This window comes from Homarus americanus, unplaced genomic scaffold, assembly GCF_018991925.1.
Source record: "Homarus americanus isolate GMGI-L3 unplaced genomic scaffold, GMGI_Hamer_2.0 scaffold16430, whole genome shotgun sequence".
NCBI lineage: Eukaryota > Metazoa > Arthropoda > Malacostraca > Decapoda > Nephropidae > Homarus > Homarus americanus.
In genome coordinates this window covers 5,243,704-5,258,917 of record NW_024729259.1, presented here as the reverse complement: position 1 = coordinate 5,258,917, position 15,214 = coordinate 5,243,704, and the positions used below count along the sequence as shown (strand labels likewise).

General features: G+C 39.6%; 1 protein-coding gene across 1 annotated transcript; it reads right to left on the bottom strand.

The window, feature by feature from the left end:
- Nucleotides 1-6,020: 6,020 nt before the first annotated feature.
- On the bottom strand, nt 6,021-14,064 carry LOC121866457 (WD repeat-containing protein 86-like). Its single transcript, XM_042366141.1, has 9 exons — nt 13,984-14,064; nt 10,755-10,965; nt 10,376-10,497; nt 9,343-9,488; nt 8,663-8,797; nt 8,248-8,373; nt 7,402-7,576; nt 6,907-7,087; nt 6,021-6,668 (listed from the first exon to the last, which is right to left on the bottom strand). The coding sequence occupies exons 2-9, from the start codon at nt 10,943-10,945 to the stop codon at nt 6,650-6,652; spliced, it is 1,095 nt and encodes a 364-aa protein (XP_042222075.1). The 5' UTR covers nt 10,946-10,965; nt 13,984-14,064; the 3' UTR covers nt 6,021-6,649.
- Between the last annotated feature and the right edge of the window lie 1,150 nt (nt 14,065-15,214).

The window sequence follows — 15,214 nt, the reverse complement described above, 5'->3', positions numbered from 1 at the left end:
ACGCCACCATACACACAGGTACACAACACACCTGTAGTGCCGAGTGTCTGTAGAACTGTTGTAGAAGAGGAAAAGTTCTTGTTATTGAGGGAAAGTTGAGGGACGTCATCACCTCAACCTCCGTCACTCACAGGTGATGGATGGTAACTTGTCACTTCTGTTGAGGACGGAGTCATCCTCGTCCACCATGATAAAAAATAAAGTTTCAGGCGCATCTGTCATGTGATCTATCAGACTGTCACCTGTCAGGCTGTCACGTCACCTGCCAGGCTGTCACGTCACCTGGTCACCAACTAGTCACTTCATCACAGTATTTTCCTAACCATGTATTGAATACTGTACAGATCATTAGTTTTTATATTATTTTGTATTCTTCTGCTTCATCAAATAATAATAATAATAATAATAATAATAATAATAATAATAATAATAATAATAAAATAATAATAATAATAATAATAATGATAATAATAATAATAATAATAATAATAATAATAATAATAATAATAATAATAATAATAATAATAATAATAATAATATTGTCAATAAACTCAACATTCAGTGCTTTGGTGCTCGCCAGAAACATACATAAGGTCCACCTGGCCAATGAAAATGAAGACAACTATTGGCCAGCTAACAGTTCCCGTACCACGACTATTGTTGCAATATTGCCCCGAGAACTGATGTCTTGACACCTGCACGGTTAATGTGTTCACTGGTGCTGGAGGCTGATCAACGTGTATCTCAGGCCAAAGTGTTAGATGCTTTCAGTCATCTCCTCCGCCACTAACAACACTATCTTACTTTCTCCTCCCTTCAAGTATAAAGTCCGTAACATGAACTGGAGCGTCGCAGTTTTATCGACGGGTGTTGGCACGCGAGCCGGTCTGGGCTGGCGGAGAGAGTCAAGCAGTTGAGGGGGGACCTGGCCACCGGGAACACTGGCAGCTGGACTTATTGTGTCTCTCAGCTTAGTCTAGACTTACACCAGACTTAGATTGTAGTTCTAGAGGAGGACTCGTGCTCGGGGAGGTGTGTAGACAGTGAAAGAGGAAAGAAAACAACATGTAAAGAAGGGGAGACTCAACTCATTCACTGCGCCAGAGGAAACAGTTTCATGAATGACCATTACTGTCAGACAATTGTCTCTCGTTGTTGTTGTTTTAATGGGTTGTAGGTGCTTCAGCTGCTAGGGTCTTTAAGTATCGTTCACTAACTCTTAAGGTCTTTACTAAATAAACTGGAAAAATTAAAGACCTATTCTTTCTATTTTTCCTTGCCTGCGTTAACTTTGCCTGGTTGTAAAGAGATTGGTTAAGTTAATTGTTTTCACAAGGATCTTGTCCCCTTCCACTGTGGGTCCAGGTCCAGCCATAACATAATGCATTTCCTACACAGACGTCCCGGCACCACCACACCCGGGCCTGGCGAGTGTGCTGGATGACAGTTGTAACTCTTCCCCCGCTGCTGAGTTTATGACCTTCCCGCCAGGGTACGTCTCAACTGTTCATGTTTATAATGTAATTACTGCGCTTCAACAACTAAGGTCTCTTAGAGCGTATTCTAGGTTAGTAAATACACCAGTCATCAACATATAAAATTCAAGAAAGAGAACAGTACTGGGCTTCAAAACAGTCCCGCACAAGACCATTCAGAACACTAGAGAGATCTTACACAACCATTGACCTTCTCCCCTCGGCGTGGCCAACTCTAGTTTGGGTGAACATTATGTAAATAAGATAAAATAAATAAATCTTATCTCTTGCTTCATAACTTTTTTTATTCGCATATTAACATAAATTACAGCCGAGTATTAATAGTCAACAGCTGGTGGAGGTGATGTGTGGGCGGAGACTGTTGGTCCTTCATTCAAACCTATGTCGTCTCTACAGCATGTTGCTCTACGTCTTCCTCCTCTCACATCTTTCATCCCTCTACTGAGACAAGCAGACTCGTAATACATCTCTTCTCATCTATTTTGCTTCTCTTACCAAATGTTCATCGCCATCTCTGCAATCCATCATCATACACACTGACTTCTATATCTTATTTAATTTCCACAACTCAACATTTTTTTTCTCCCACCGTAAAGTTTATTAACACTACGAGCCTCAGCGCCTGCTAAGACCATTACATTATGTATACGAGATTTTGTTTTCCTTCACTGGAGCCAAGATTTCAGAAGGATTTTCAGTGTAGTTTAAGTTGTTGATCTTATTTTGATGGTATAACTTTTCGTGTTATTGTTATTATTTGGTGGATGGTAAGGTCAATAAAATCATTAATATTTTCTGTTTTCAATTGTTCCGTGTTATTATAATCTCTCGTCTCTAAGCAAATATGACTAATTTTTCTTCCTTTCTCTTCTGTGTTTGAGACATTACCCGATTCACCCATGCTTAGTCTTCTGATATGTACAGTATATCACGTACATTTATCAACTCGTCTTGCACCGCTCTCATTCACTCGGACATTCGCCTTATTTATGGGTTACACTCGCATGGTTACCAAACTTTTTTTTTTTAAATTGTTCACTGGTTTTACCGATATGTTATGTTTGTGATTACTGACTACTATCAAGTTTAATTCATCATCAGCCGCTTGAGGTATCCATTCTTCTAAGCACTGGCATGTTATCCTCGTCTCTTGTATATGAATTCTGATGCAAAGTGATCATGTGACGTCTGCTGTCTGCTTGTCGTCCCTCAAAGACTCGTTGTTTTCATCCATCTCATAAAATGTATAAAAGGATGTACTTTTTTATATTGTGTGATAAATTTTTCTCGGTGTCTCTTTTTAACAGCTTGTTGTGTGGACACCCTTTAGGTTCTGTATGCTACACACTCCACATAGTCGTTTTGGCCTTGGATTTTGTTTTTGTTTCCCCGTCGGCGGTGTTGTGTTTTGGTGGATCTCTTGGCTTTTGTCATTCATCCATCTCGAAATACTTTCTCTCTTCATTGACTTCCGGGGTAAACATTCCTCTACCGCTGCCTCAAGGATTTCTTTAACTTTTTGCCTTAAGGTCTTCTGTATCTGATTCTTCCTTTATAAGATCGACCAGGTTCAGTCTCTGCCTCATGTGGCTGGCTCGACACTCTTCCCAAGATGCAATGAAGATTTCTTGTTTTTCAACCAGTGTTCTCAAGACTCCGGTTCAGATGACAACGTGTTAGCTAAGTTCTCTGTTTGTTGATCTATCACCAAGAAGGCACGAGATCTTTAAGAAGAGGTGTCTGCTTAGAGAAGCAGTGCTGCTCTAGGGTGTCTAACCTGCGGTGTAGAGACAGTAGTTGTAGAACCGATGAGAGCTGCTTCTGTGTGGATAAGCCAGTCTTCCATGTTGCTTGAAGACTGGGAGCGTGATCAGTTTCTCCTCCATCCTGTGTGAGTGCGAATCTCCGGGGTCACCATTTGTGGGGTTCAGGATGTTTGGTTCACACTCAGGATGGAATGGAGAAAGGAAACCTCACAAATGTGCTCTCTATACATGTTGTATTGATGTACAATGCAGCTTGGTGCTGGGAAGGCAGCATGGTTACAAGTGTTGAGTAGAGAGAGCTGGTTGGTGAGGACGCTCAGAGAAGGACCAGCTTGTGGTCGCCATGGTCGCCGGCGGGAGCGGGACCGCCAGGCAGGCGGAGGGAGGAGGTGTTGTGGCTGGTTGGTGTAGGTAGAAAGAAGACAGGTCACCACGAGGTCAGGCTTAAATAGGGGTAGGCGTGGCTTAGTAGTTGACCCCTGCTCCGTGATGTATGGCGGCGCTGGTTGACCTAGACCACGAGGCACACACTGTGGAATTCTTGGGTCGGCTACTCAGCGACAAACAGCGTTTGTGGGGAGAAACTAACTACACTATCTACCTCTGCTAGAACTGCCTACACAAGATAGTTATCCCAAAAAGATTTTCTCAGAAGTTTACGCTTTCTATATTTCATTTTAAGAGATAACTAAAATAAAGATCATGGGACAGTTTTCTTTTGTAATAAATTAAATTTTTTGCCACATTCACATGACAAGTTCTGGAACACGGACCTGCAATTCCAGTAGATTTTGGAAAATGCAACCAGAGAAAACGAACACAGTTGTTGAGGGAGACTAACCTAATGTGCTGTATCTCCCATATTACACGTTTACACACATATACTGTTAATACAAGTGGAGATAAAAAGCTTTTAAGGTCTTTCTTGGTTTATCCTTGGTTGACCAACTTACTGAGACCACGAAACAACTTTGTAAAGCAATGCCAGCACGGTTTTATGCCTGGACTTTGAAAGACATTAAAAAAATATGAGGAATTGCTCTTGAGTTGAAAAATTTATTAAAATATATTTCAGTTTATCTTAATATTATTACAGTATTAGTATTTTTATTAACTTTTTCAATATTAGGACGCTTAGATATGATCATGGGTCACGCTACACAACTAACCATTATGTTAATATCATCACTGTATAGGAAAATAAAATTTTCATTAAGAAATTAATATATTTACTGACCACAGATACAGCAACATTATCATTGACTAAGACTAATAGACTTGGAACGATGAGATCACATAATTTGCAACAAAATGAATATATAATAAACAGAGGCACTTATGGCCAGCCTAGTCCACTTGAGTGTATGTCAAGTTACTGTCGTCTTGCATAAGTAAAACAAAAGTGAACCAAACATCGATCCTACAGTACACAGTAACCCATCAGGCTACTGTACGTGAATCTGAAGTGTGTCTTGGTAGCACGTAAATGACAATTTTAGATTATTACTTCAATAAACACTAGGACTAGATTCTAGTGATTATCTAGTGACTAGATATATTTAAAAGTTGAACAGGGGTCATGTTTACATAAAAATATCATTATCAACGTGAGCTTTGGTCAGTCACATCCATAGTTCACCTCAGTCCATGAAACTTTTCTTATATTACTAAAGGTACGGACGGACGGACGGAAGTGAGTGACGTGACTGATGCACAGAATAAGATACGATACAAAGTACCAAGTTATAGTTAAATATCAAAGCTGTTTATAAGGAATATTGATGAAATTGACAATGGTTAAAATACTGGCCTATTAGACTGGCCTTAAAGAAACGCTGATACACTTCACAAACGCTGATACACTTCACAATTGCTATGCAGTAATTTTCTCATTAACTTTCAATCTTGTTTTAGAGAGTTGGAAGACTTAGGTTATTACTATTCCTTTAAAATATATTCAATTTCTGGTGTAAATATGTGTGATTTTAATTAAAGGTGTTTCAGGTGCCAAGGTTATATGTGTCAATACCTCACAACATCTGATGATCAGTTTGTCATTGAATAAACTTAACTTTTTCTTTAATTTAGAGAAAAAGAGAGACAAATGACAATAATAATAGATTTTCATTTGTTTTTAATATAATTATTAGTTAACCACATGAGTACGATGACTTAACCCCCAGAGTACAGTACACAGTCATCGTACTCAAGGTAGTAGTACCATTTCTAATTTGTCAATTTTATAAACCTTCATAGTAGTAATAATAGCGACTTGAGGTTCATTATTGGATGGTATTGATTTCCGAGACGATATGTCAAAGTGGTGCAAAATTTCGATGACATACTGTAGTTTATAAGATTATTTATGACCCTGCGATATAAATGAGACAGCAAGAGACATATTCACAGAAAACAAGACGATGCTGATTGAATAAGACGTTTCGCTACACTACAAAGAAAATATAAATAAGTTACATATACGTAATTCATACATCAAGACAGTGAGTCATCAGAAAACAAAAACTAAGGAACATCGAGACATAGAGAACAGTCGGCCTCTGGAATAAGTAGCTGTTAAGGTCCGTAAATGGTCTGGTAAAACAAACTGCGCTTCCAGACGCCAGATGAATTCGGCACCCACCCCCCCCCCTTTCTTTTTCCTCCCGTCTTCACCTCCCTTCCTTTTTCTATCTCCACCCTCCCTAGCACATTCTCATAAGGAAGGAAAGGAGGTAGGGCAGGTTAAGAGAGAGGGGACAGAATTGAGGAGGGAAAGGAGGGAGCCGTAAGACAACTGCAATCCCATTCGGCAACAAGCTTAATATCATTCGACACAATATATTTATAATACAAACACAAGACACTTATAAAATATTCACAACAAATTACTTATAACACAGATGTAAATATAAAACATAAATTACTGGTCACTGTATTTTTATCAGTGTTGTTCAAGACAGTGTTACCAGATAATTTGTCCCTAACACGAACCTTAAATGTGTACTTATTTCTGTGGCTGACTGTATAGATTTATAATATATACAAAACACAAAGATCTCTAGTCATATCATCTAGGTGGCACCACAGTACTGAGCTCACGGTACAGGACCGGTATATATAGTATCACTGCCGGGTAATATTGAGCATTAATCAACAACAGAAAAGAATAAATACCACAGTTACGACGCAAAGGAATCGAGGGAGAGTGAGGGAGGTGTTGGTATACTGCGTTAGGTAAGGAGAGAGAAGGATGGATATATATATAAATACTATCTTGGTTAATAGTTGGGGGCGGAGATGTAGTAGACAGTGGAGATAATAATACAAAAACAAACTTATCTCCATCCTCATGTGAACGTCTGCGGGTTTTTCTTGTTCACTCGATGGTTAGGAACATTCAACACCACTGAAAAAGAAAATTCCTTAGTGTTAATATATCTAAAAAAAATTTTATAAAGGAAGGTATATATCTATGTAATATGGTTAATATATTTTAATAGATAGGACTGATCTAATATATTACCTAGTTCTTGTCTCTCTCTACGTGTGTCATTTATCATTCCTTCGTTATCTCTATCATATATACTCACCTCATCTTTAACTCTCACACAATCCATCAACTACACAACGCCTCCCATACTTACTCAGTCTTGGTAATGTCCCAGACTCTGAGCTTGCCGTCCCTGCCTCCCGTAAAGAGTTTGTGGTTACAGAGACCCAGGCAGTTGATGACGACAGCTGATTCTTTAGTTTTGAAGGTCTTTGTCAGTAACCCGCTCTTGGCTTCAAAGGCCCTAGCGTCACCATCACCACATCCAGTATACACTACGATGAAAACAAGTGATTATTATTTGATTTTTCTTTTTGAGGATGCTGGGTGAGGATTCGTTTAACTTATGAATATTTTGAGAAAGTTGTGATATTTGGTGATTAAATTCGTCTAGATTTGTTGGTTATACTTTAATTTTTATTTGAATTTGATGTGTTGATAATTTTTATTTTTTAGAATCACCTGAAGATTTTAGCCACTCGAGTTCATTTCATTTGGTTAGGTTAGGTTACATTAAACTAGCTTAGGACCATAATCAAAACATTTCCTCGAACTACACGTGAATCAAAAAGACTTAAACAAGACTTACAGATGCCCTTGAAGAACTTGAGACAGGTGATAGAGTGTTTATGACCCTTATACTCCTTGGTGCAGTCGCCGAAGTTCCACGCCCAGCACTTAGCTACACCTGCCGTGTCTCCAGTGTACATGAGTTTATTCACCACAGACAGACACATGATGGGAGTAGTGTGGCCTGAGAATATCTGTGAGAGGGGAGAGGGGGAGAGGGGGTCATAATTATAACAACAGCAGCAGCAGCAAGTAGATGAGAACACTAATAACAGGATAACAGGAATAAGTAATAATTATCAACATAAACAAGAACACGATAACAACAATAAATCAATAACAATAAAAACAAGATGACAACTTAAACAATAAAACAACAAGATAAAAGTAATGAACAACTACAACAAGATAACAAGTAAACAAAAGAATAACAATAACAGTTTCAGATGTTCAAGACATGAAAGTAGTAGGTAGTAGGCAGCTATCAAACAGAGTTACTGATCTGTCTTTCTGCCTCATTTACACACAATTGCAGGGTCTCGATGTGGGTTGGTGACTTGTGCCTGGGTGAGCGAATCCCGTAAAAAAAAATGGTGAAAGCGTTTGAGGAAAATTTCATTGAATATTGATTGATAAGATGATGATAAAGCCGATGGTGACAATGAAAGTAATGATGAAGTTAATTATGATAATGAAGACAATGACAATGTTGATAATGAATAAAATGACAATGTTGATAATGAATAAAATGACAATGTTAATAATGAATAAAATAATAATGAAGTTAAAGAGAAGGATGATGATGATGAGGATAATGTACTGCTTGACACAGCTACAGTACACACACACACACACACACACACACCTTCAAGAGCCTGCTGCTTCTGATGTCCCAAGACCTGATGGTAGAGTCGGTGCTGCCTGTGAAGAGGATCCTGGCGTCAAGGTCCGTCGCCATGGTCATAATAGATCCCGTGTGGCCCTTGTACACCTGCAACACACACACACACACCTCGATAATGACGCAGGTAAAGTCGCCTCCATGTTACCCCCTCATCGTGAACAGCGTTTCGAGGGATGTGAATTTTTTGGCTAGACATACAACTTCTGGAGTGACTGAGAGTTTGTATACATGCCCTCGTACTCAAGGGTTAACGCCATCGTACTCAAGGGGCTAACACCAACGTACTCATGGGGTTAAATCATAATACTTTGAGGGTTTTGATAACTGACCGATACTAATCACTCACTCAGGTAGACCAGGTGAGCGAGTACCTAACCTGAAGACAAGACCCGCTGTCGATGGACCATAAGCGAGCTGTGTGGTCTGTGCTGCCCGTGATGACCAGCTCCTCCTCCCCCTTCTCAGGATCAGAGGGGATGTAGATGAGTGGGTGTACCGTCTTGAGGTGTCCCTGTGTGGGGAGTGTCGGGTTAACGTGGTACCTTGTGTGATGTTAGTCTTGTAGGGGGCCAACATGACGCCTTCCATGCACCAATATGTGTTGATTCTAACGAGATGATTGTATTCAGTTTTGAGGGGATCCCGTGCATAGTTGGTTTGAAGTGAGGAGTGTTACCTTTCCACGGTAACCTGGCCCATAAGCCCCGCCCTCTTCTATAGCTACAAATAGCTGATTGGTTCCCTGAGCGATTTATTTCCCCCGGACTGCGCGTGTATAAGCGCCTATTTATATCGACCTTTCATGATAAATATTTACAAATTTCTAACATCCTCTCTGAAGTGCTAATGCCTTTAAATCATTTGCATTTTGATAGTTCAGATATTCAACATTATTTTAGATAATAACAGATCTGCTTACCAATTGTTAACACATTTAGTTTGAATTTTCTATGAACCAATCAGCTATTAATATAGAAGAGGGGCGTGGCTTACGGGCCAGGTTAGCTTGGAAATACTAAAGTAAACTATGGCCTCACAAGACATTACAGTACTCACCTTAAAGGTACGGATACAGGCTTTCTCTTCCTCACCCTCTTCTAGATCGTCCGTGTCGAAGATCCAAATCTTGGCGGTTTTGTCTTTGGCGGAGCTGATGATGTAGTCGCCGGTACAGATGACCTGCATCACCTCTGCTGTGTGACCTGTCGGGGAGGGACCAAGGCCGTGTATCATGGCTGTTGCTGATATTGATACAGTTTATTTAGCAGAAAATACAGATACAGAATCAATAATAACAATATTAACCTAGCTGAGCCAATTGGGAGCTTGAGCTCTCTTAGTGGCACCTGATATATACTATACATTTATCTCAAGGAAGTATTATGTAACATTTAGTATCATCTGGAATAGTACACATAGCATGGTGGTAATAAGAACATATGGGAATACTACCACGGTTATCACTAGTTATTTATTTTGTTTTTACATTTATAAGTACAGTATATATGCATATTTTACAGTGGAGTTGATATACATTAATATGATAAGGGAGGGAAGCAGTACATGGGTGGAATAGGAGGACAGAAGCAGTCAATATCATGTTTTGACGGCAGATATATAATTATTGCAAAGGTAATTCTAATCTATTTACATGACAATATATGATATAATGGTTTTGGTGGTACAGTAAAAGTAAGAATATGAAGTAGGTGTTACTTAGACAATAGATATTTTTTAAGAGATAATTAAAGAAGGGAGCGTAGTCTTTGCTGGGATGGGTGGGAGTAAGTTGTTCCACACCTTCACACAGATATTTTATGGAGGTCTGGGACTGAGAGGAGCTCAGTGAGGGCAGTGTTCCCAGTGTGAATACGAAAATATCATTTGGATACATTTTGACTAAGTGGATACTCTCTTACGACGCTGAATTGCGATCTTATGACACGATATCGATTATTTTATGAACATTGATTTCCTTGTTGGTTGTGGTTTAATGAGTCACGGGAAGAGACGACAGGGTAATATGTCCTGTTAGTGAGAGTAGTGGAGATCATGTGAGGTGTGACGGACGGGGACAGGTGTTACTTACCTGAATAGATGAAGTCACACTCACAAGTCGTCATGTCCCACTTCCTGATGGTTTTGTCGCTGGACCCCGTGATGATGATGGTGTCAAACACATGTACGGTCGTCACGTACCCCGTGTGGCCTCTGAGGTGATACAACATACCCTTAATTGGCTTAATTATACTCTTATTTACCTGGACCCCGCAGGTAAAATTTAAAAGGTTGTTGTTCCTGAGCAATTGGTGATAGTGAATAATTTTACAGTATATGTAATGAACTTTAGAATCAAAACTGTAGTATTTAAATTGTTGTTAACTAGTGTTATGCACTAACCTCGAATACGTTTAAATACTTTTGCTGTTGAAGTGCAGTAATACAACAAGAGAACCGTCAACACTCACTCCAGGGTACCCAGACACTCCGAGCCGTCAGGGTCTTGAGTGGTCCACATCCTCGCCGTCTTGTCCTCAGACCCCGTCACCAGGACCGACTCGTCGTCAGCTATGGTCATGCAGTTGATGGAGTCGGTGTGGTCCGCCAGTGTCTCCAGCAGGGAACTGTCCTCACTATTTTTACTGTTGCAGGAGCCCATCTCGGGGTGTTTAGCGCATTCTGGGGAACAGAGACGCCCTTAGTCTAGCTGGTCAGAGGATATTGGCAAGAGGGAGGATGAAGGATGTGGTGCAACAGTATATTGAGGAGGAATAAGCACTTGTCTGTCTCTCTCTGTCTCTCTTCCAGCACTGGGGAGGAGTGTCCGCAGACCCGCCGTCGTTGTACACTCACTCAAAAAAGTATCTTAAACGATTTTGTGTTATGCAAAGTGACCCAAAGAACGAAGGATTTTGACAACCTTGCTGAGACAAGAGTACATAACCAGTCTGGGAAAAAAACCCTACCCTAAAGTAATAGATTATTAACTGGCTGAGGACTACATTAAACAAACGCTACACAAAACAACAACATCATGAGCGACCTTCTAACTACAGCTGTGTCGTGGGTCGAGGTCATAAGAGGCCAGGTGTTGTTAATAATACAGGTGGTGTGTGTGTGCGTGTGTGTGTGTGTGTGTGTGTGTGTGTGTGTGGGTGTGTGTGTGTGTGTGTGTATGTGCTCGCATGTATTGGTATCTTAACTGAGTCTACCACTGTATTAAATTCGGTTCAGAATTTTAGTGCGATTGTACGAATTGTTTTGTTTTCCTTATTTATATTCTTATCTTCTTATTCTCATACTTCACCTTTCTTTATATTCTTACCCATTCTTCCTCGCAGATTTGTGTCATCATCCGTACTCGTCATCCACCCTGTGTTACCATTTCATTAATGGTTTACTAGTATCAAGGTACATGGTGGTGCGTGTGTGTAAAGGGGTTAGAATCTCTGATATAAAGTGGAAATGAAAATAAGTGATCAGTAAAAGGTCGTAATATATAACGAGTAGAAGTAGTGAGGTCGTAATATATAACGAGTAGAAGTAGTGAGGTCGTAATATATAACGAGTAGAAGTTGTGAGGTCGTAATATATAACGAGTAGAAGTAGTGAGGTCGTAATATATAACGAGTAGAAGTTGTGAGGTCGTAATATATAACGAGTAGAAGTAGTGAGGTCGTAATATATAACGAGTAGAAGTAGTGAGGTCGTAATATATAACGAGTAGAAGTAGCGAGGTCGTAATATATAACGAGTAGAAGTAGCGAGGTCGTAATATATAACGAGTAGAAGTAGCGAGGTCGTAATATATAACGAGTAGAAGTAGTGAGGTCGTAATATATAACGAGTAGAAGTAGTGAGGTCGTAATATATAACGAGTAGAAGTAGTGAGGTCGTAATATATAACGAGTAGAAGTAGGAGGTCGTAATATATAACGGGTAGAAGTAGCGAGGTCGTAATATATAATTTATAGAAGTATGAGGTCGTAATATATAACGAGTAGAAAGAAGAGGTCAAAATATATAACGAGTAGAAGTAGCGAGGTCGTAATATATAACGAGTAGAAGTAGCGAGGTCGTGATATATAACGAGATAGTGAGGTCGTAATATAACGAGTAGAAGTAGCGAAGTCGTATTATATAACGAGAAGTAGAAGGAAGTCGTAATATATAACTATATAGGCGGAAGCGAGGTCGTAATATATAACGAGTAGAAGTAGTGAGGTCGTAATATATAACGAGTAGAAGTAGTGAGGTCGTAATATATAACGAGTAGAAGTAGTGAGGTCGTAATATATAACGAGTAGAAGTAGCGAGGTCGTAATATATAACGAGTAGAAGTAGCGAGGTCGTAATATATAACGAGTAGAAGTAGCGAGGTCGTAATATATAACGAGTAGAAGTAGCGAAGTCGTAATCGTGACAGACGGGGAACGACCAAACGCTCTGAACACAACTAAGTATTAGGTTGATTACTAGACTCTTGCTATTCCTTTCATCACCTTTATCAACGCTAATGGTTATATTGGTAAAAGACTTTCAGACGAGTGTTTTATTGGCTTGAATATTTTAGTAACCACCAGTCTTACAAGATGGAACCTTATTATTATTTACATGCTCGATTTTTAGCGCGCGCGTGTGTGTGTGTGTGTGTGTGTGTGTGTATGTGTGTGTGTTCAGGTGATCAATGTCGCTCGTGGCAGCAGAAACCGTATCCAAAACAATGTCGCCCGTCCCACCTCTCTCTCTCTCACTCTCTTTCTCTTTACACACTTCTGCATTATGTTCATCTAAAAATAACTCATGTTTCAATCTATCTATCTATCTGTCTGTCTGATGATTAAAGAACCTAATATGACCTGAGGAAGTTAGATTAGATTAGGCTAGGTTAGATTAGGTTAGGTTAGCATGGCATTAGAGTAGTTAATCTTAAGGTGAAATAAACTGGGAGACGAATCTTCAGATGATCCTATTTTTTTAATATATGTCAAAAATTTTCTCTATCCCATCATCTCTTGTTCACCCTTCCTTCACCCTTCTCACTCTTGTCCACCCTTCCTTCACCCTTCTCACTCTTGTCCACCCTTCCTTCACCCTTGTTCACCCTCCCTTTCCCCCCTTGTCTGTTTACATCACAATGGTCTCTCATCCTATCCTTATCTCCCTTATCCTGCCTTATATTCATCATTAATCTCTCAGTTCTCCCTTACCCCCATACCCTTATCCGGAGAACTGGATATTAACACACTATAACATCACTATCACGTATCTTACCTGTGTTACCTGTGTATAATTAACCTGTAGGATGACTTTAATGACCCATCCACACCCCACCATCATTATCACCTGTCTACAGTATAATCTCTACACCACACCTACACCCCAACTACACCCACACTACACCCACACCCACCTACCCAGCTTTGTCTCATCACCACAACACATATATAGTACGCTTATCTTCTTTTTTCTTAAGCTTTAATCTTTTTTCGTCCACACCTTACGTCAGCACTGGTTCTTCGTCACGCACACACACGTCACAGTTTGTTGATATAGTGCACCGGTCTATTAAATCAAACTTGTTGTTATTTACGGAATTATTTTTCAACTCAGCACGGCAGAGAGAGAGAGAGAGAGAGAGAGAGAGAGAGAGAGAATATCAGTAGTTTGAAGGAATTACAATACACCAAAACAAACCTCTCCTGGAGCGTGAGGTGAAGTGGCTTAGTTCACGGTAGCAGAGGACACACTGACTGACACACACACACACACACTGGTCGTCAGGTGTAGCGACTAACACAAACGGTAACTAATGTGGTCATCCTTACCTCACTCTGACGTCATGCGTACTTTAGTCAATGGGGAGCTTAGGAGTTCGTCCATTGTAGTGGCGTCATGACTGTAGTGACGAAATTGTTACTCCCGCTACATTCACGTCACTTGTGTTGATATTATATTACTGCACGTCAACAGCTAAGGTTTTTTTTTTTAAGTACGTAACTATCAACAATTATGAATTACGAGGGATAAAAAATAAAGAAAAAAATTATGTGGATCAAATAATGTTCGTAGGGACAAACGGAACTTTAAGGTGAAAACAGCCACCATTATGCTTACATTCACCTAACCTAACCTAACCAAACCAAACCAAACCAAACCCCATCAAACGCTTGCTAGCCAACTTTAGATCAAATTTGGATATCTTATGATGGTAAACGACGTCTCCAGTGAAACAAAGCAATATTTATCATTATCACATTAATTCCCATCACAAAATATCAATAAAAACAAAAGGTTTACAATATTTACCTCATTATCTAAAGCTAATAAAATGTATTGCCAAGACTGTCAGGTAACAAGATGGGAAATAATATAGCTAGTATGTCAGCCACTATGGGACTACTTTTTTATCCACACGGTTGGGTACACTGGGAGGAGCTTGAGCCCTGACACTGTGTAAAAAAAACTTCTTCCCGGGATGTCTTGTTCAGGGTGACGCAGTAGCACAACGACGAAAACGATTAATAGCAACAATCACCTTATGTATGCAGGCTGTCTCATTATTGCCTCGGCAGCCGGATTAATTGTAGCGTCATCTGCCGGGGGTGGTCCTACAAGGTGCTCCTGCTCTCCCTACCAACACACCCACATTCAGAATAATTTTGACACTCTAGGTTACGTTAACTATAAATCATTTCAAATATAAACATCGTTAGAATTTATATGACAGCTTCCATAACTCTACTACATAATCTACACAATAGTTTCAATATTAAAAGAAGGTTACAGCAGTGATTATTATTTCCAGATAGATCACCAATTTCAATAATATCAAAATTTAGCCTTACCCATTCATAACTACCCACAAATAGTGATGCTGAATTTGGCTGTTAATAAACATAGGTTAGAATTCCTCTATCTGCCTATA